This window comes from Gavia stellata, chromosome 1, assembly GCF_030936135.1.
Source record: "Gavia stellata isolate bGavSte3 chromosome 1, bGavSte3.hap2, whole genome shotgun sequence".
Lineage (NCBI taxonomy): Eukaryota > Metazoa > Chordata > Aves > Gaviiformes > Gaviidae > Gavia > Gavia stellata.
The window spans coordinates 111950384-111969904 of record NC_082594.1 but is presented as its reverse complement, the minus strand read 5'-3'; the positions used below and the strand labels follow the sequence as shown (position 1 = coordinate 111969904).

The 19521-nt window shown below is 37.8% G+C and overlaps 1 protein-coding gene across 1 annotated transcript in view; it reads left to right on the top strand.

The window, feature by feature from the left end:
• ROBO1 (roundabout guidance receptor 1) overlaps window positions 1-19521 on the top strand; it is a 530296-nt gene that overhangs the window by 497504 nt on the left and 13271 nt on the right. The window contains exons 21-26 of the mRNA XM_059823819.1: window positions 1979-2021; window positions 5716-5870; window positions 9212-9547; window positions 12008-12115; window positions 15476-15620; window positions 15928-16179. Coding sequence (XP_059679802.1) covers window positions 1979-2021; window positions 5716-5870; window positions 9212-9547; window positions 12008-12115; window positions 15476-15620; window positions 15928-16179 — 1039 coding nt within the window. The remainder of the gene's footprint in view (window positions 1-1978; window positions 2022-5715; window positions 5871-9211; window positions 9548-12007; window positions 12116-15475; window positions 15621-15927; window positions 16180-19521) is intronic.

The following is a 19521-nucleotide window of genomic DNA, read 5'->3' as shown; positions in this document are numbered from 1 at the left end:
CGATCTGTAGAGCTGACTTTCAGTCAGTCCCACAGTCTGGCAGCTCAGCGGCTCTTCCTCTACAGTAGATAAAATTCAAGACATTCAGTACCCACCGGTATAGCGCATGCATTACTTTTAGCTACAGTCTGAGTGAACAGACAGGTTGTTTCTTCCTCCTTTGTTCTAAATCCCTTATTTTCACAAGAGGTCTGTGAGACTTGCAGGACATATATATCCAGGCAGGGTAAAAACCACCTACCCCCTCCTCTGCACACTCAAGTTAGAGGGGTATATTAGCTCAAAATCAGCACTGAACTAATTTGGCCTCTGGGCAGCAGCTGAGTTACATTCTTCCAAGTACAACGGCAGATGAAGCAATCTCGTGTCTGACTGCATTCATCCACACAGACCTAATCGTAATGGGTTAGATTCTTATCCACGTGCTTTTAATCACATTGAAGAGTATCTTGTTTCAAAAGTCATCCTGTTATGTTCAGTGGAGTTGCTTACTGTTCGACATGAGTCAGAGTGGCCCTTAATGTTTCTGATGTCCTTTGAGATCCACAGTGGAGACTAATCCAAACTATTACTATTTTGCTGTTACTTTAATTGGCTTAACAGAGGGCTTCTATTTCAGTCACAATTGTTGCACACTACTGAAATTCTGCAGAGGTTGGTAGGTTAGCTAACATACATTTTCTCAGTTGGATTCTTAACATTAAAAGAAAATATCAGGGCTCTGTAAGATATGTCAGAACTGCAAAATAAATACCACTGAGATTTTTAAAGACGAAATGGAAAAAACCACAAAGTATGTAAAACATTTAAAGGGAAAATACCCTTTTTCAATCCAGGATCCCAGTCATTAGTTCCATTGACTTTAAATGGAATCAGACCCTCTTCTTTGGCATTACCTATAGTAAAAGACTTACCTGTAGCAATGTATGCTACATTTTAAACCTGTTACTGTAATCACTGCCAGCATTTGTCTCTCTCTTGCAGACTCCCAGTTTGGACTTCTTCTAAAGAGCAGAATTTGGCTGCTTTTTTTCAACAAGTTCCTAGTTGGAAAAAGTAGAATCCATCAGCACTTGCAGGAAGGCAATCTCCTTAACCCTTTGCCAAACCCAGTGCAAACCTGCAGAATTTATAGCACTATTTCTTCCTGAATGTTTGCATCCTAAAAACTAACTTTTCAACCATGATGCTTCCTGTGAAGGATATGCTGTCCATGCCAACAAATAAATGCATGTGGACTTCCACTTTGTTAATGTGTAATGCTTCTGAAATGCTAGCAAAACTGTTCCTTCTAATTTAGGAAGTATTCTTGCTGCCAGACATTTTTTACCAAGATTTATACTTTTAAATTTTTAGATAAAAAAGTATCATTAATAAATCCGATTGTAAAATGTTATAAAATGCAAAGCTTCTGTGGACTTCTAGAGTGTGCCTTTTCCATGAGTATAGGGCAGTAACATTCAGAAAGAGCCTGTGTTTTTGCAGTAGGTTCAGCTGTAATGAGCCATTGTTTACATTGGAAGTAAGGTCTGTTATAGAATCATGATACCTCTTTAATCTTACCAAAATAATAAGGTAGAGCAAAGCTTTAACATCTAGCCATTCATGAAATAAATATATGACCTAAATTCTTCCACACAGTAACTCCACTGAAGTCAGCAGAGTTATGTTAAGGATAAGTTCAACCTGATGTATGGCTTCCTGCTTTCTTAAGCGATACATGTGTGTGTTTGTGTTTTTCAGAACAGAGCTGAAATATAAAACTTTGTTGGAGCTAAGGCTAGCAGTTATCAAGCAACAGAAGTATTACGTATAAACTTGCATTTGAAGGGATAACTTGCAGAATGAGACTCAATTAATGTATAAACAATGCATATTTATTGTCTTAGCTAAAATGAAACAAAGGCAAATTTAAAACTATTTAAGGAATTTTTTATGATTTTTAAATTATTTCCTTTTTTATCTTTAACTATTTCAGTAACATATCAGAGAGGAGGAGAGGCCGTAAGCAGTGGAGGCAGGTAATTATGTGCTTTGTTTTTACAGCTATAAATCGTGTGCAACTAAATTGTAAGGATGCTAGGAGTTCAGTTGTCCTTGTAAGTGATAGCAGAGTAATCACTTGCAACAATATGTTTTAATTCATTATATTAATTTCTACATTTTGGCCATATATTTTGCTGTTTAGAAGGAGGATATATGGTTTGAATTTTTATGCTGGTTTCCAAAGAATGAGTCGTAGTATTTTCAGCTTTGTTAACCTGTAAAAACTGCATCTCAAAAAATGAGCAGCAGAGGGAGCACTTTAACTTCAAAATAAAGACAGGCCTTACCAACTGATTAAGGGAGTAAAAGTAATTAAGTCGTGGCATTTATGAAGATTAAGAAATATAGCTGGTTCACAAATACTACAAAGAAAGAAAACGTTTATTGGAAAAAATTGCTGAAGACATAAACGGCTTATAAGGTGACTTTTTAAGAAAAAATCTTGCTGTGAATGCAAAACAGTTAAAGCATCCCTTGAAAGAGACCGGGCACTGAAGGAGAAGGAAACAGGTAGGTTTTAAATTTAAAGCCCCCCGCTTTGAGAACCAGCCCATTCCAGACTGAGGATTTAACTAAGGCATGTTTACTGGCTTTATGCTTAATGAGCGGCTGTGAACAAAACAGTAATTTACATTCCCTGTGTAGAGGTGGAGTTTTCTTCAGGAGGCAATACAGCAGTTTTAGCAAAAAGGCAGGTCAGAGCAGTGTCACTTTAGTAGCACACCTCTTTTTTTCTAGGTCACATTCAAGCATGCCTTCTTATAAGCATCTCAGTTAAAGATTTGGCACGATGCTGAAATAAACTCTCAAATCTCAGAGAGCAGCTGGGCGGTAAATTCCTATATCAATTCCTGTTTCACAAGTGGCATCTTGTGATTGCTAATTTTCAAGACTGTACAAAAACTTGGTAATGGTAGAGATTAGGCATAAAATTAAACATTCCCAGTCTACTTGAATGCTGTGCAGAGGCGAGGCTACTCTGCTGCTGCTGAACCTGGCACGTTAAGAGCAATTGCAGATATCTCTGTCCAGCACCGTATGCTGCTGTGTTGTCGTAGCCATAAAACCATGGAGGAAAACCTCTAGAACAGTTACCATGTGATTTTTGAATGGACAAATCTGTAACTCACTGGGTTGCTGCCTTCACCCCAGGATAGTGAGAAAATAAGAGAGAACAGAGATGAACCCTCTCTTTCCCTGATAAGGTTGTTCAAAAAGATAGGCAGTTAACATCCTTTGTGTTCTTTGTGCCACTGTGCTTTCTCGCTCTTCCTGTAGCAGAAGCTAGACAAAGCACATTCACATAGACTCAGAGGACAGAAATGAACCCAGAAGTGTCTACATCATATACAGTCATTTTGGTACTGCTAGAGAAGCAGCATCATTTTTTACTGTCCTAGTTTTAAGGATCAGTGCCACAATCTAGCAGTGTAATTGATTGAAGGTGCTAACATCTATGCTTCTTTTGTTCATTTGCATAAATAGCTTTTACAGAATGTATGATGTTGTAACATATCTTGTAGAATATGAAACGTACTTCTGCAATATAAAAGAAAATGTTATTTTTGCATATGAAACCTTTACTCTGATTTCCAAACTTAAGGTTCTCAGTTCCTTAAATTATATTTGCAATGTTTTGGAGAGTTTTAGCATTTTTGCCAAGTGCAGTTGTGTGAGCATGTTAAAGCATTATTCAGAATTCAGAATGTCACAGTGATATGTTTCAACATATCCCCACTTCTGCGATACTGAAAAAATACCATTTCTGTAGCAATCCCTTTTCTAGGCAAGATTCAAGTAACAGCAATTGTGGTGGATTGACTCCAGCCAGCAGCCAGGCACCCACACAGCCGCTTGCTCAGTCCACCCCCCACCCTGGACCCAGTACAGTAATTTCAAGGATTCAGGGAATTTGCTGCAAAGGTTAAAGATCTTTGGAAATTATGATCTCTGATCATCACCAGGCTATGGAGCTGTAATGCAAACATCTCTTACCTACAGTTCTACCTAAATGGCTCCAATTAGTAGAGTTTTGGTCTACTTACATGCCTCACACCGCATTTTTTACATGACAGCGTGTGTGAATACAAAGTACATTTTAGAAGCAAAGGACCTTTAACTCTCTATCCAAAAATCCAGTACACAGGCCTTGAAAGTGCTGAAACCTTCTGGAAGGCTTTGTCTCCGCCAAATGCCTTGAGGTGTAGTTTCGTTGTAAGAGCAGAGTGGTAGGGAAAAAACCAGGGTATTTCAAATCAGCTGGCTGCTCACATAGCTGACTACCTAGCTGTAATTTATTTCAGATTTACAAAAAATACTTGTTTAGTGAATGTGTATTGGCTGGTTTGTTAGCCTGACAGTAAGTCAAGCCTCATCACCTGCTATGTTAAATCGTCAGATGACATACGCAGTACAGAAACATATGTACACATATATGTATAGATCTTTTAAATTTCATTCTAAGACTATGACTTAAGCCTGCAGCACTGACAGACTATATCCCCCACAACTAACTGCATGCAGTTTGTATTCTCAACTTGCAGTTTAAGAGGATTAGCATATTTTATTTTTGAAGTGCATCACATCTTATATTATGGAGACTAGTTTCTGCACTATTTCAAATGGAAAGTTGCTTGTTAAATCCTGTAATAAAAGAGACTATGTTCCTTTTTTTTTTTTTAATATGACAGTGGCTAAAATTATCTATTTTTAAAAGCACCTTAGTTATGAAAGACAATCTAAAGTTGTTAGGGGGTGCTACTTATGTGGGACTTCATAACATGCCATTGCGGCATTAGTGTGAAAACTGAAGAGGCACCAAAGATACTACAAAACATTCATCAGAGCATCTTTCACACTCACTAGAAAAATTCAGCAACTTGGAAACCAAGGAATGCTGTTCCTTTCTGCTGATGGCAGGAATATGCTTAATTCCAAATGCAGCATTGATAACTGGATATTTTTAAAGGTGTTGAGTATTCCCAGTTACTTCAGACTTGCTTAGGAGCTGCTGCTGTTCCACCCACATAAAGATTAAGTGAGTGGCTTACTCATTAACAAAGATGTATCGCACACTCAGTATGCTTGGCAAGATCCAAATACTCCCAAGCAACAGAAGTTTCTGTAATCTGCTGTTCCCTTTGATCCACTACAATAGTACTATCTGATGGTGAGGAGAACTTGGCTTCATAAATCACCAAGAATTTGGGAGTTTTCACATCCAAGCTCAGCTCTTATTTCCACATATCCATCTCACTTCCATGTGTGAATTTTTTGTTTGTTTGACTTGCCAATTTCCCCTATTTTTACCTTGCTTTCTTTAAGAAAGGGAGAAGGGGCAGAAAAATAAAAATACAACCTTCCCAGAAAAAAACCAAACCAAATCAAAAACAAAGTGACAGTTAAAGGTTGCACGCAAACATATATGTGTAGTTCAGCAAACTGAACTGATACTGCCCTTGGCTGTTCACTTCAGAGTGTCTTACCAAGGAACAGGTTGTATAGGAGACTAGAAACCATTAAATAATTGAATAAAGCTGTATTTTCCAATGCTCAAGTGTTTAAATATGTGATATTATTTTGTAATATCTAGCCTTTTGAGAAGAATATAATTGCAATGTGGAAACACTTTTGTTCAATTTTTGAAATGACCAAGCTTTGTTTTTAAAGGCCAGGACTTCTAAACATCAGTGAACCAGCCACTCAGCCATGGCTAGCAGATACTTGGCCTAACACAGGGAACAATCACAATGACTGCTCCATCAACTGCTGCACCTCTGGCAACGGAAACAGTGATAGCAACCTTACAACGTACAGTCGACCAGGTTAGATATGTTTCTACCTTGCTAATGAATCTTCTTTACAGAGTATATACTTCTAATATCTGAGAGAGTGTACAGATTTGTTTGGGTTTTTTTATTTCCAGTGCATTTAGCCTTAATATAGTTTCTCCTCTATGTCACGATTATGCTTTCGGTCCCTTTTTGGACCCCTTCTTTCGGTTCCCTTTGGATAGTTGTAGCAAGCTGTAGGCTGAAGGAGCCCCTGCAAGGTTCAGTGTTACCGGAAGTCACACTGAACCGATATGTTTCAGCATCTGAAAAAGAGCAGATAAGGTCATTTTTAGGTTGTTCTGTACATCCTTGTTGCTTGGATGGAGAAGGAGAAGTATCAAAATTACACTAGTGAGTTTTTCCTTCTGGTTTGGGTATGATGGGAAGCAAGAAATAAAACATTGCTACAGTACTTGCAAGACAGTCAGTCTACTTTGGCACATTCAAAACCTCCCTTGGAGTGCCATTCTGTAAAAAATTGGATAGCTGGTTTTTGGTTTAGGGCATGTGGATAAAAAAGTTAACTTCACACTCTGAAAGCAATTATAAAATGTTAGGTTAAGTGGTAGTTCCTGGGAGCTTGGACAGGACTCAGAGTGCTCTTGAAGAAAACTTAGTGAGTTCCATGGGAACACAGTTCGGGAGATATATCTGGAAGCGCTAATTGTTGCACATTTTGTTTTAAATGGACCTTAGGTTCCTTTTGTTTTAACCCGGTTTGTGTTACTCGTGAGAAATGAAAATGAGTCTTTTCCACTACCAGCATCTCTAGCTGATTTTTGCTAGTAGCATTTCCCAGCATTTCAGAGAGGGAGTATGATTACCTGTCGTGAGGTTGCATAAGTGCAAAACACCATTACCTCCTGTAATTAATGTGAAATCAGTCATAATGTGATGGTGGTAATTCATCTCCTGCAATATGCTGTCTGACAGTGATCAGTGCCAGGTGCTTCAGAGGAAGGTGAGAGATTTTAACATTAGAGACTTGTATCTTGCCCTGCCTGAGGATATCACGTCCACAAATACCTATGTAAAAAGATTTCTGATACAGAGATACTTCATTGTGGCAAGTACAGACATACCAAGTTCTAGTAACTGAAACTTAACAAATTCAGAAAAGGAAGAGAATGCACATTTATGAGGGTTGTAAACTATTATAACATCTTGTCATGAGGAGCAGTGGATTCTTTCTCAGTTTAGCTTTTATATTAAGCTTGGTTGTGTTGCAGTGATTCCTTCCTTTCAAGTAGAGCTTATGAACTTGAGGGTCAGACAAGATGCTCATAGAGGTCTCTTCTGTCCTGGAAAATCTGGCATATATTCTTAATTATGTCAGCTTGGGCTTGGCTTATGCTCTGAAGCAGCAGAGTTGGATAACCCCTCTATAGCTGTGAATACGCTAAGTAACTGTGCATTTTTATTTTAAGTATAGTACTGTCTTCCAAGTCTACAGAATGCGAATGGATTGTTCTAAAAGTAGATGCTATAAAAAAAGTCTAACAGAATAAGTCTTCTGTTATATAGGTAAAGCAGTTTTGTTTAAGTACTTTGTATGAGGAATTCTAATGTGTCCATGTAAAAAAATGTACCTGCTGCATATACTGTATTGATTATATTGCCCTACACACATCTCAGATGTAGCTGAAAATGGAAAGAGGTAAAAGTATGTGTTATAAGTGACTCTGAAAGGGCATTGTAGAAAAGCATGAGATACTAGGAATGAAAGATACGCTGGATATATAATTGTGCAATGTAATACAATAGACTTGGAACGGAGGAAAGACTAGCATGGTTTCAGTAGGTAAGAGAAAAAGCAGAAATGAAAACATTTAAAAAGTAGAAATCAAAAAGTTGAAGACTGTGAAGCAATAAATAATGTTCCATCTAAGAAAGAAAAATACATCAAACAGTAAAACCTTCAAAAAATACAAGCTGGGGGGCATGAAATGTACAATGATAAGTTGTATGTGGCATGTTTTGATACTGTTCCTTAATCACTGAAAATGTAGATCAGTGGTTTTCTTCCTGAAGTAGTATTTTATTTCTCTTTTTCAGGAAATATTTCTCAAAAAAGATTTATGTATTAGGGAATATTTTTGAAATTGAACATCCTCTATATTTAGTAGTTATTTCATTTAGTATAATGGTCAAATCCTGAATTCTGTATTTAGTTTTACTTGGCACCCTCTCCAGTAAATTAATTGTGGCCATAGGTAATGGACTTCAGGTTTTGAATCAAACTTATTAGCGTAAATACCACATCTTTTAAAAGAAGAAAACTATATTCCTGGTGATTGTTACGTAATTGTTGATGCTTTAATGAGCTGGCAAAGGAGAATTTTTTTGTTTAATGATCATTGCATGCTGGTTTCACTAAGCCTTATAACTGCCGACCCACAGACTGTGTTATTCCATTCAATATTCTTCCAGTGGACTGGATATGGAGAGGAAAAAAAGTGTGTGGAGCTGCTGTCAAGCAGAGGCAAGAGAACGTGGAAAGGCAGGCACCCTGGTTCACACAGTAGTGGCCAGAACATCAGTACATGTCTAATTTACTCTGTGCAATAAATGGTGATCTCATGATGCAATAACTGTTAGAAGAATGAATTCATGCTGTCTATTTGATACATATTTAGCATACAGGGTAATGGTATTACTATGGTATTACTTATTTTGCAGTATCCAAAGCAATTGAAAATTAGCAAAAATTCCAGATTGCTTTCCTTTTTGTTTCAAACCAAAATACAAGATTGTATAAGGAAACAATGATCAAATAAAGACTTGCTACTGAGTGCTGTTATATTTCACATTGTACTGTTTAATTCTGTTATGTGTAATCATTTTTCAGTCTGTTTGATAAAAATCTGTTGTATCTGTTTCTTATCACAAGAAAGTCTAAAAGCTGCTGAGATGACATGAGATGATTGTCATGTTTAGTTATTCCCACTATTAAATTTTGGTTGATTTTTTCTTTCAATGCAAGTTATTTTAATCACAGTTATTAACTGGATATCTATACTGCTTTGAGAATAATGTGTAAAAATGTGAATGTTCATATGGCCACTGTAGAAAAAGCCCAGCAAGGTAAGTCATTGTAGCTACAATTCAGAAAGTCAGAATTTACAGTGAATCAAAACAGTGAACACTGCTTTTGAAGCAGTAGCTTATAAGGTAAATACTATTCTGTAAATTATTTAGTTAATTACGGTATCTCTGCTTCATGGATGCAAGCCATATAGTTAGGCACTGAAAAATTTTTAAAGGGAATTTCATTGAAAGTATAGTGTAAGCGAACAGAATGACCTTTTCTTTTTTCTTTCCTCTGTGGTTAGCCGATTGTATAGCAAATTACAACAATCAGCTGGACAACAAGCAAACAAACCTGATGTTGCCTGAGTCAACTGTATATGGTGACGTGGACCTCAGCAACAAAATCAATGAGATGAAAACCTTCAATAGTCCAAATCTAAAGGATGGAAGATTTGTCAGCCAGCCTGGGCAGCCCACTCCTTATGCCACCACTCAACTCATCCAGTCAAATATCAGCAATAATGTTAACAATGGCAGCGGGGATACGAATGAGAAACACTGGAAACCCTCTGTTCAGCAAAAGCAAGAGGTTGCACCCATACAGTACAACATTATGGAGCAAAACAAATTAAACAAAGGTGAAGAGCTTTTAGCTTGTTTCTCCTCTTTAGGCATCAGAGGAGTTTTGACCTTCTGGTGCTGGGAGTCTAAAGCTTTCAGGTTCAGCAATTACAGACTTCTGTGGTGCTTTTAGACTTCCTCCTCTTTAGATTTAGAAATCCACAGTTAGCAGTGTCAGAAAGTTAATTAGCACCACAATAACCTTCAGATATTGAATTTATTATAACAAATAACAAGCTCTATCTTTAGAAAAGAGTTAAATACATTTCCTATGGATTTGAGATTAATTTAAATTTAATAGTAGTTAAGGGATTGGTTAGGACAGAGGCCAGATATTTTATTCATAAGCCAGATGCATGGTAGTCACATTGTACTCTACCTTAAATTTTAAATAGGTCAGCCCACTCTTCCCAGTCGTGGATGGAGACTAATTAAATCTACATGTTCATGTAAACGAATGAAATTTTGCATATCAAACTCCGTAAAATTGTATTGTGTTGTACACTGGGGACACAAATGGAGTGATCCAATTCATTTTAGACTTGTTCCTAGCAAGTCTTCGATTCGCATATTGAGAGGCAATGCTACCACACACACTTTTGGAAACTAAATTCCTTTGTTACCCTGACTGAAGTCTGTGGATCCAGAAGCTAAAAATAAATTGATTTCAGTGTTAACGGGAAACATCAGAATGTACTTTTGTGTCCTTGGGGGTATGTTTCTTTAATATAATGTGTGGGAGTTGGAAGAAATAGGTATGTGATTTCTTGTGAGTCCTCCAGGCTACCATGCAACCTCTTTTAATAACCTGATTTGCAAAACAGTATCTGTAGGAACTGGACCCATTCTAACTTGGAATTTTTTGCATGGATTGTTGCAACTCAAGTGATCGCATAGTGATAAGTTATCCAGTAAAAAGATACGTTTCATTACAGGAATGTTGATTTCTCTACCGGACCCATCTACTTACAGAGGAGTTCAAAGGGCAATATAAAATGTGACACCTTCCCTTGACATAAACATGTCAAAAGAAAATTCAATTTTTGTGGCTCCTTACTAGAGGGTGAAAGCTGTATTTTTTTGTAATCATGTTCTCTTTCATGAACTGTGTATTACATATCTGTTTTGGAATTAAAACATGTTTGGTTTTTATGGCCTGGAAGATACTGCATCTTTCAAACTGTGTATATTACAGCTGCATATTCTCTAGCATATTGTAGTGTGGAAAGGCCCCCTTAAAGCATTGTCTGCTGACAGTCATATATACATATTTCAGAGTGTTGATTTACTGTTTATCCTCTGTGTAAACATATGCGGTATGTAGGGCTTCAGCGTGGTCTCTGGAATGCAACTAGGCTGAGAAACTATTACAGAATACACTCTGGTGTGGAATTTGTCATTTTGCTCTTTTTCCCATGCTTACATTATCACAAACATTTCTGCAGCAGATGGGGACTGGATTCTTAGTTTTGTTTATTTTTGTTTTGATTTGCTATTTTATGAGTCAATATTCTGATCTCGGTTTTCTCATTTCCTAAGTCAAAACCATCCTGCTGACAATTATACCTATAGCTTTTGTGATGGGAAATAACCATTTTGATGAGTTACATGCTGTGCTTCATTGTCACTACTTTATGTCCAGTTGTTCTGTTTATGACACAGTTTTATTTGCTGTATGAAGAGTAAATCGGCTCCTTTCTGTTCTCTGTAAATTATAATTCCTTTTTGGCATGAAAGTACTATTTTGTCAGATGAGTATTTTACTTCTGATAAAGTTTTACAGATCTGGTTGCCAAACCTAGATTTAAAAGTAACATATGTATATCAAGTGCTTTGGAACTGGAGAAGGAAGTTACAGTAATAGCTGTTAGCAAAAAAAAAGGCCCTGCCTATAGCTAGAACCTGCATGACCCGATGTAAACAGAAATTTTCTTGGAGCCAGCAGGCATTAAACAAAGACCTTTTCTGTTGTAACCCAAATTCAGTAGAGCTGCATTGTTGCCCCAGCAGATCATTCAGCCCTTGTAATGCAAGGCTGACTCCTATGTGGGTTTGTCACCTTTGGAATACAAAAAGCAGCTACCACAGTGCATTGGCTGTCCTGCATACATAAATTAGGCAGAGACCATGGAAAATCAATCAAGGTGACAGTCTGTTCATATGCAAAATGCTCACACAGGTTATATATATGTCCATTGAGACTTAATCCTTGCAGAGGCATTGGGACAACCCTGTGCATAGGATTTGATTTTACTTTGGTTTTGCTGTGGAGCTACTAAGTTCCCATGATTTTCCTTAAACTTACAATTAGAGACAAGACAAAAATAAAACATGATTCTAGGATGATTTTCCTTTCAAAAAAGGAATTTATTTATTCCTCACTATTTTCAGGAGGTCTTACTTTGTGTTATAAAGAAGCTATATAAAAGCAGATGTGTTTCTGAAGGGTAGCATTAACTATACTATTAAACTTGCAGATTACCGGGTAAATGACAACATTGCTCCAACTATTCCATACAACCAGTCATATGACCAGAATACAGGTGGATCCTACAACAGCTCGGACAGAGGCAGTAGTACATCTGGTGAGTATCTACAGTGTTTTCCAAACCTTAGGTTTTTTGGTGTTTGGATGCTGTAGCCCTGGTTAGCACTAGTTACTGGACTGACAGAAGGGATGACAGGGAGGGACCCACTGACAGTAATACAGCACAAGGATGTTAAAGAGCATGAGAACTGGCCCAATAGGTGCCTATATTTCCATTGCATCCTCGTGATTGCTTAGTGCCATCTAAACGTCAATTAAGTAATGGATTGTCCAAAATTGTGAAAGTCATGAAATCAGAAGGCCAAGTGCTGGGTCCTGCACTTGGGTCACAACAACCCCAGGCAACACTACAGGCTTGGGGAAGAGTGGCTGGAAAGCTGCCCCGCAGAAAAGGACCTGGGGGTGTTGATTGACAGCCGGCTGAAGATGAGCCAGCAGTGTGCCCAGGTGGCCAAGAAGGCCAACAGCATCCTGGCCTGTATCAGAAATAGTGTGGCCAGCAGGAGTAGGGAGGTGATCGTGCCCCTGGACTCGGCGCTGGTGAGGTCACACCTTGAATACTGTGTGTTCAGTTTTGGGCCCCTCACTGTAAGGACATTGAGCGTGTCCAGAGAAGGGTGATGAAGCTGGTGAGGGGTCTGGAGCACAAGTCTTATGAGGATCAGCTGAGGGAACTGGGGTTGTTCAGTCTGGAGAAGAGGAGGCTGAGGGGAGACTTTCTCGCTCTCTACAATTACCTGAAAGGGGGTTGTGGTGAGGTGGGTGTTGGTCTCTTCTCCCATGTAACTAGCGATAGAATAAGAGGAAATGGCCTCAAGTTGCACCAGGGGAGGTTTAGAGTGGATATTAGGAAAAATTTCTTTACTGAGAGGGTGGTGAAGCACTGGAACAGGCTGCCCAGGGAGGTGGTGGTTTCACCCTCACTGGAGGTGTTCAAGGAGTGTGTGGACGTGGCATTGCGGGACATGGTTTAGTGGGCATGGTGGTGTTGGGTTGATGGTTGGACTTGATGATCTTACAGGTCTTTTCCAGCTTTAATGATTCTGTGAGTTAGAAGTTGGATTTCCTAATGTTAATGCCATACTGGTTAATACTATGGCCTCCAGACGGGCAAGTCATAGAAATTCCTTTTCAGCTGTCACAAAAATGAGGATTTTAATTTATGTATTGCCTTCCTGGTACTTTACTGACTTCTTCTCCATCTCTTGGGTCTACTCACCCAAGACAACCTTATTCATGAACAAGCTCAAGATGCCAGAACATTTGAGTGATATCTAACAGGACTGCTTTAAGAAATTTTTAATTTTTTTAATTAAACCCATGCTTTTTATGCATACATAAAATTTTTATGGATTTCAGTGGCTATATGTCAGAACTATTCTTGTACATCATTCAAATGTAGACAGTAGATAATTAAAGTTAAATTTTGTTTTTCATCGCATCTCCTAGGCAAAATATCTAAAAGTCCTTTGTAAAAATCTTGAAACAAGACATCTTTTTGTGCTGGAGAATGCAATGAAATTGCACTCTGTGCTTTGGAACCACAGAATATGGTTTAGTTCAAAAGTTATTGCTTCTCATCATGGTAGCACCTGTTCACTTCCAGCTTTGATTTCTGGTAGAGGTGTGTGAAATGTTCAGAGCTAAACCAGAAATTACACATAGGCTTGGTTTGGGGCTTTACCGTAAGTCTGATACTTAGCCTATGTTTATTTACATCAAACCAATTATAGGCTGAGTTATGGTCAGCGCCCTGGACTTTACATCATCTAATTAAGATGAGGACTTTTCTTTTCACTTTTTGTTCTGCTGTTGCCTTTGATAGACCAGTTGCCTTAATCCTAACCTGTGCTTCATCTTGGCTGATTGTGACTGAGGCACAGCAGAGGCATAAACATGTAGATGAGCCTGCTGAGCCTTTGGGTGACCTAAATTCTCAGTGACTGGGGTGAGGTAAGTATGGCTCCCGATTCGCCCAGCTGCTCAGGGGTGTTCTGGGAGCCAGCCTTTTGCCCGTTCCCAGGTCTTCAACATCAGGATATGGTGCTGAGCCTGTGCTCAGTGAGGTTAAGACCTGAAATTCAGCATGAAACATCTCAGGGGTATGAACCCATGCAAATTAAAAATGAGAAGGTGGTATTCTCTGTGCTGACACCTATTACGGTTATTCATAACACTAACAATTTATAGTCCTATATCAAGGACTCCAGCAGGAATGAAGCACGGTGACCAGAGTAATAAATCAATTGTGCTGAACCTAGTATATATCATGGTGCTTAGGGTAGAGGATGCAGATGATGGTCGCCTTGGGATAGTTAGGGTCTTGCTTGACATACTGAGATACCAGAAAAATAATTGTACATAGCTAAAACATATTTGTATCTGGCAGCTAATGCGGGACAATAATAAGCAGAACTACTGGCCGTGACAATGGAAAATCTGAGACAGCAGAAGTGAGAAAAAGAAGCTTTAATTGTGTATAAGCCTTAACTATGAATATAAAACCATGCCTCAGTTTGAGAGAAATGTGAAGGATTCTAAACCATACTCAAAAATATGGTGACTTTATCTACAATGAAAGAAGTAACAATAACAAAGAAGCATAAAAATGTATACCAAGGGACAATGGTAGACTCAGTTCTGATCATAGCCATGTCCAAAGTTAAAATACAGAACCACTTTAATAATTGGTCTTATTCAAAGTTATTGGAACTGTTAAAGCTGCATTGTTCTATTATGAGCTATAATTTCCCAGTAATAGTAGTCGAAAACATTTGTGCCATATTTCATCGATCTTCTTTCTTCTTTTTTCTGTTATTTTAGGTCTTCCAGCAATTATTTTCAACTGCACCTGCCATTTAGACTAAAACTAGTAATTTCGTTGTGCCTAAAACATTTCAGTGGACAAGTACAAATTACATATATTCAGTGTCTTAATGCAACAGTGGAACTTTAATAGATCATATCTGTATCATATTGTATTTTAGGTTCCAGCAATTAAATAGTATAAAGGCACTTTAGAAAATATGTCTACAGTTCATTTGTTTTAGATGATAATCTATAATGTAATTAATAGAAGTAGGAAGCTCCTCTTAATGACATTGCTTGTAGAATTCATTTATGGTTTTGTCACATTTTGACTTTGCTTTTTTCCATGCTATGTAAAATTTTTGGTTAAATTCAACTGCTTAAAATGTAGAGTAATTGTACAAAGAACTACAATTTTTACAAATTGGTGTTAAAAGGAGGAATGACCGTTTATTCCAACTCAGCACAACAGTAACTTCCCAGAGAATTCAAGAGGACCTGGGAGGAACTACAGGTATTTTGTTTTTCGAAGCTAGTGTTGAGGAGATACTTAAAAGCATTACAAATATGTACTGCTTTTTATTCACAGGGAGTCAAGGGCACAAGAAGGGTGCTCGGACCCCGAAGGCTCCCAAGCAAGCTGGCATGAACTGGGCAGATCTTCTTCCACCACCTCCAGCACATCCACCTCCCCACAGCAATAGTGAAGATTACAGTCTTTCAGTGGATGAAAGGTAAGAAAAATGAAGACATCATCCATTTCTCATTTTAATCACTAGTTAATAGAACTGTAATTTGCCCTACAAGCTGACAGTGACACCTTCCTTCTGTACCATTCTGGTGCTCCTTATCTAGCTGTACTGTGGCTATTTAGAGATCATTTACTGACAGTGGTGTACATCCACTCAGTACATCCTTACTTAACTGTTTTCAAGAGCTCATATAACGATGAATTTTTTCTGGGCTATTTATACGTGTATCAGATATGCTAATTACACAGTAAAAATTTAAGTCCTTATTTTCTTAAAAAATTAATTTTAGCTATGACCAAGAAATTCCTTGTCCTATCCCACCTGCAAGGATGTATCTGCAGCAGGATGAGCTAGAGGAAGAGGAAGAAGATGAGCGAGGTCCTACTCCACCTGTCCGAGGAGCAGCTTCCTCTCCAGCCGCTGTCTCCTATAGCCATCAGTCAACTGCCACTCTCACCCCCTCTCCCCAGGAAGAACTCCAGCCCATGTTACAGGACTGTCAGGAGGATCTGGGACACATACAACACCAACCTGACCGGAGGTGTGTCAATGCAAACATAGCAAGAGAGATGTGACAAAAGTCATTGTGGCTCCACTGAAAATTCCTGTTGAATTCAGTGAGGCCAAGATTTTCCCCATGATATTTATTCTGTTAATATTTAACTTCTAATCTAGGACGCTAGAACTATTTGTAACCTAAGAAATATGTAATTATGTTGCTTTATTATTATACCATGGAGAGAAATGCAGTATATCACTTCATGGTACATACGATGCTGACATAAGTTAGATTCACAGTCATCAGGATATTAAAGTGGTATCGTTAACACAGCTTACCATATAATTACAGTTCCATTGTTTCCAATAGATTTACTGCATTATTACCATAAAATAGCATGCATTATTTCACAGTAACCGTGCAATTAACTTGTCACCAATATGTATGAATATATATAAATATATAATTTATATAACCTATAGATTTTCATTCTCTCATAAATCCTAATACAGGAAATTATTGCTTGCAAAATCTTCGTAACATTTCCACCTACCCTTATTTAAAGGAATGACCAACATTAATAAAGATAGATATTTTTTACAGGGAAATTTTTTTTCTTCTCTGAGTTGCTTTTAGTACAAACTATTTGCATATACATTCTCACTGCTTCTCTTCCATAAAAACAGTGAATTCTGAATGAGGCTTTTTATGTATGTTGCTTGCTTGTCTTGCTTTTTGTTAAGAAGGCACAGCTTTTCCATCCCAAATCATATTTCTTTCATTATTTTTTTTCCTCCAGTAGTTTTCCTCCAGCATATTGATTGTTACCACAAATATGCAAACTTACCTGCACTATTCTAGTCATACTTTTTAGTGAAATGTAGGCCTATTATGATGAAATGATTTTGATCTTGACAAGTAGTCTGTAGAACTTTGATTTTATTAATATAGTTTACTGGACATTTATGGATGTATTTTCCAGAATGTTTTTTGAAAAGTTAGTTCCCTTTTTTAAGTAAGCAGTAGTTATTAATGTTTTTTTTAAAGGGCCTATATCTGCTTTTACTTTTGCTCCCCACTTCTACTTGGTGCGCTTTGTTTTGCTTTCTTTTTTCTTTATGGTAACACTTCTTGTACTATGTATCTTCTTGTCTTCCTCTATCTTCCTGAGTCTTTAAAATCACTCTTTTTATTAGTGGGTGGCTAATAATATTTTCCTGTAATTTCCATTGACCCTGATATGTCGGGGCACAGAAGTGTTCATTTTAATCACTTAAGTTTTCTGGGCTTTTTAGAGGTTAAACTAGCTGACATTAATGGAAAAGGGAAATGGAAAGTGAGCAGAGTGTTGTGACTTTCCAGAACCTCAGCTACCATGTTCTGGAGAGTGGGAGATGCGTACTGACATACAGAATGGAGTAGGAATTGGAGCAGATGTATGCAAACATGTTTAGCCAGCCAGCGACTGCCTGGAAAGTAGAAGGTTTGCTCAACACAAAGACTCATGGCTAGGCACCCTAAATATCATCAAAAGTAGTGGCAGAAGTGTCTGGAAGGATGTTGCAATTTAAGCTCTCAGGGCACACAGCTTACTCGTTGAGTGGACTGAAAAAACAGAATGAATATTTATTTTGTTCTTCCTACAACGGTTAAGTCTAGCTTTGCTGAAAGTCTTCGAATTGTTAGTGACTAAATTTGTCTTTTTTATCTTAACTTTTTCAAACATGGCTTCTTTTCCTTTTGCTACATCCATCTCATCAGTTAAAGAAGATTCACATGATTCTCTTTAATTGATTTGTAAGGCTTGGCTGACTACCTTTTCCATCTATCAGCGTTGATATGGTCCATGGCATTGCTGTTTAGAAGTTGGATGTACTGTGCTCAACAGCTGTAGCCCATTCTGGAAGGGGGGTTTCTGTTCTGAATATGGTGTGACAATACTTTCCAATTAAGGATACATTCTGAGTGGTGCCTCTCTGTGGTTTTTTGGGGGGTTTTGTAATTGATGGGTTTATAGTGAAAATAATGTCTTAAAATACTGTTTGTCATACTTTTTATTAGCTTTACTTGTAGTTCTGCTGAATATGATCTTGATTTCTGATCAGAACCCGGCATCTAGAATATGATTCTGGTGGTGATGATGTACTGTAATATTTCTCTGTCTGGTGAGCTTGCTAGAAGTACAGCAAACTGAAATAGAGATCTGTGCTCTGGAAGAGTGCACAAGCAGAGAAAAAACTAAAGGTTTAGTGAGATAGCAGATGATGTCAATGTTAAAGCGAGAACTGAAACAGGAGACAATGTTAACCCTTAAAATGAGAACTACTGCAGCAGAGAAAGTGAATGAAGTATTGTTAATTCTGTATGCCCATGAACCAGCTGCTCTCAATTAGCCTATCCTTAAAGGTTGGCAAGCAGCTATATTTTCAAGAACCCTAACATATTTTGTAACCAGTTGCCTGTCTCCTAATACCAAAACCTAGAGAATAGGAAGACTGGCAAATATATTACAAGGACAGTTACCGCAAGAGCTTTAAATTAAAGCAGTAAAACTTCAGTGGCAAGGTCTCTAGTCAAAAGCAGGTAGAGATTCACATGCAGCAATGGCTTCGGGGATTTGGGGGGAGAGGGGGATTATTAAATGATTATTGGGTATATATCCCTAACTGACCTTTTCTTCATTCCGTTCAGTACTTAATACAGCAAGTGGAAAACAGTGGCTAGATAATGTAGTCCAGGGAGGTTCCAGCCTGCTCGTCCCACAAAATATTATGTTTTTCCTTGCTAAATTTTCCTTTCAAAATTAGTAAGTATTTCCATTTATTAAAATAAAAAAATCGTGTCCTCCCCTAAAAGAAGATTTAATTTATGAGAGTCACCATTTGTCAGTCAGATAATAAGAGGGAAAAGTTGACAAAGGAAAATTACTTTATGAATTTTTGCAAAGCAGACTGCAGTAGAAATTCCTGGTAAGCAAAGCCAACAGTACAGTCATTGCTGCAGAGAGTATTTCTTCCTGTCAGACAAATGGCAATTAAAGATCATGCCTGTGGCCCTGTGAAGAAAAACTGTTGACAATGTTCCTACCTGGGACTTCTAAGAGAAATACTAACTAAACTGAACGTTGATCTAATGATATCTAATGCTTTGCCTCTTTAAGATCATGATTTAAGCTCAAAATAAATTAACCCATACATCTATATGCATTTTGGTATCCTTAAGACCTAGAACTAACGTTACGGTAGAGAGTTCTTTCTTTATATTATCACCTATACCAATTTGAAAAAATAATGAAATAATATATCTGTTCATATCTTTCTGAATCACTGGAGTGGGTGAAGATAATGTTCATGGAGCAATCTGTTTAGATAGAGGCATCTGTTG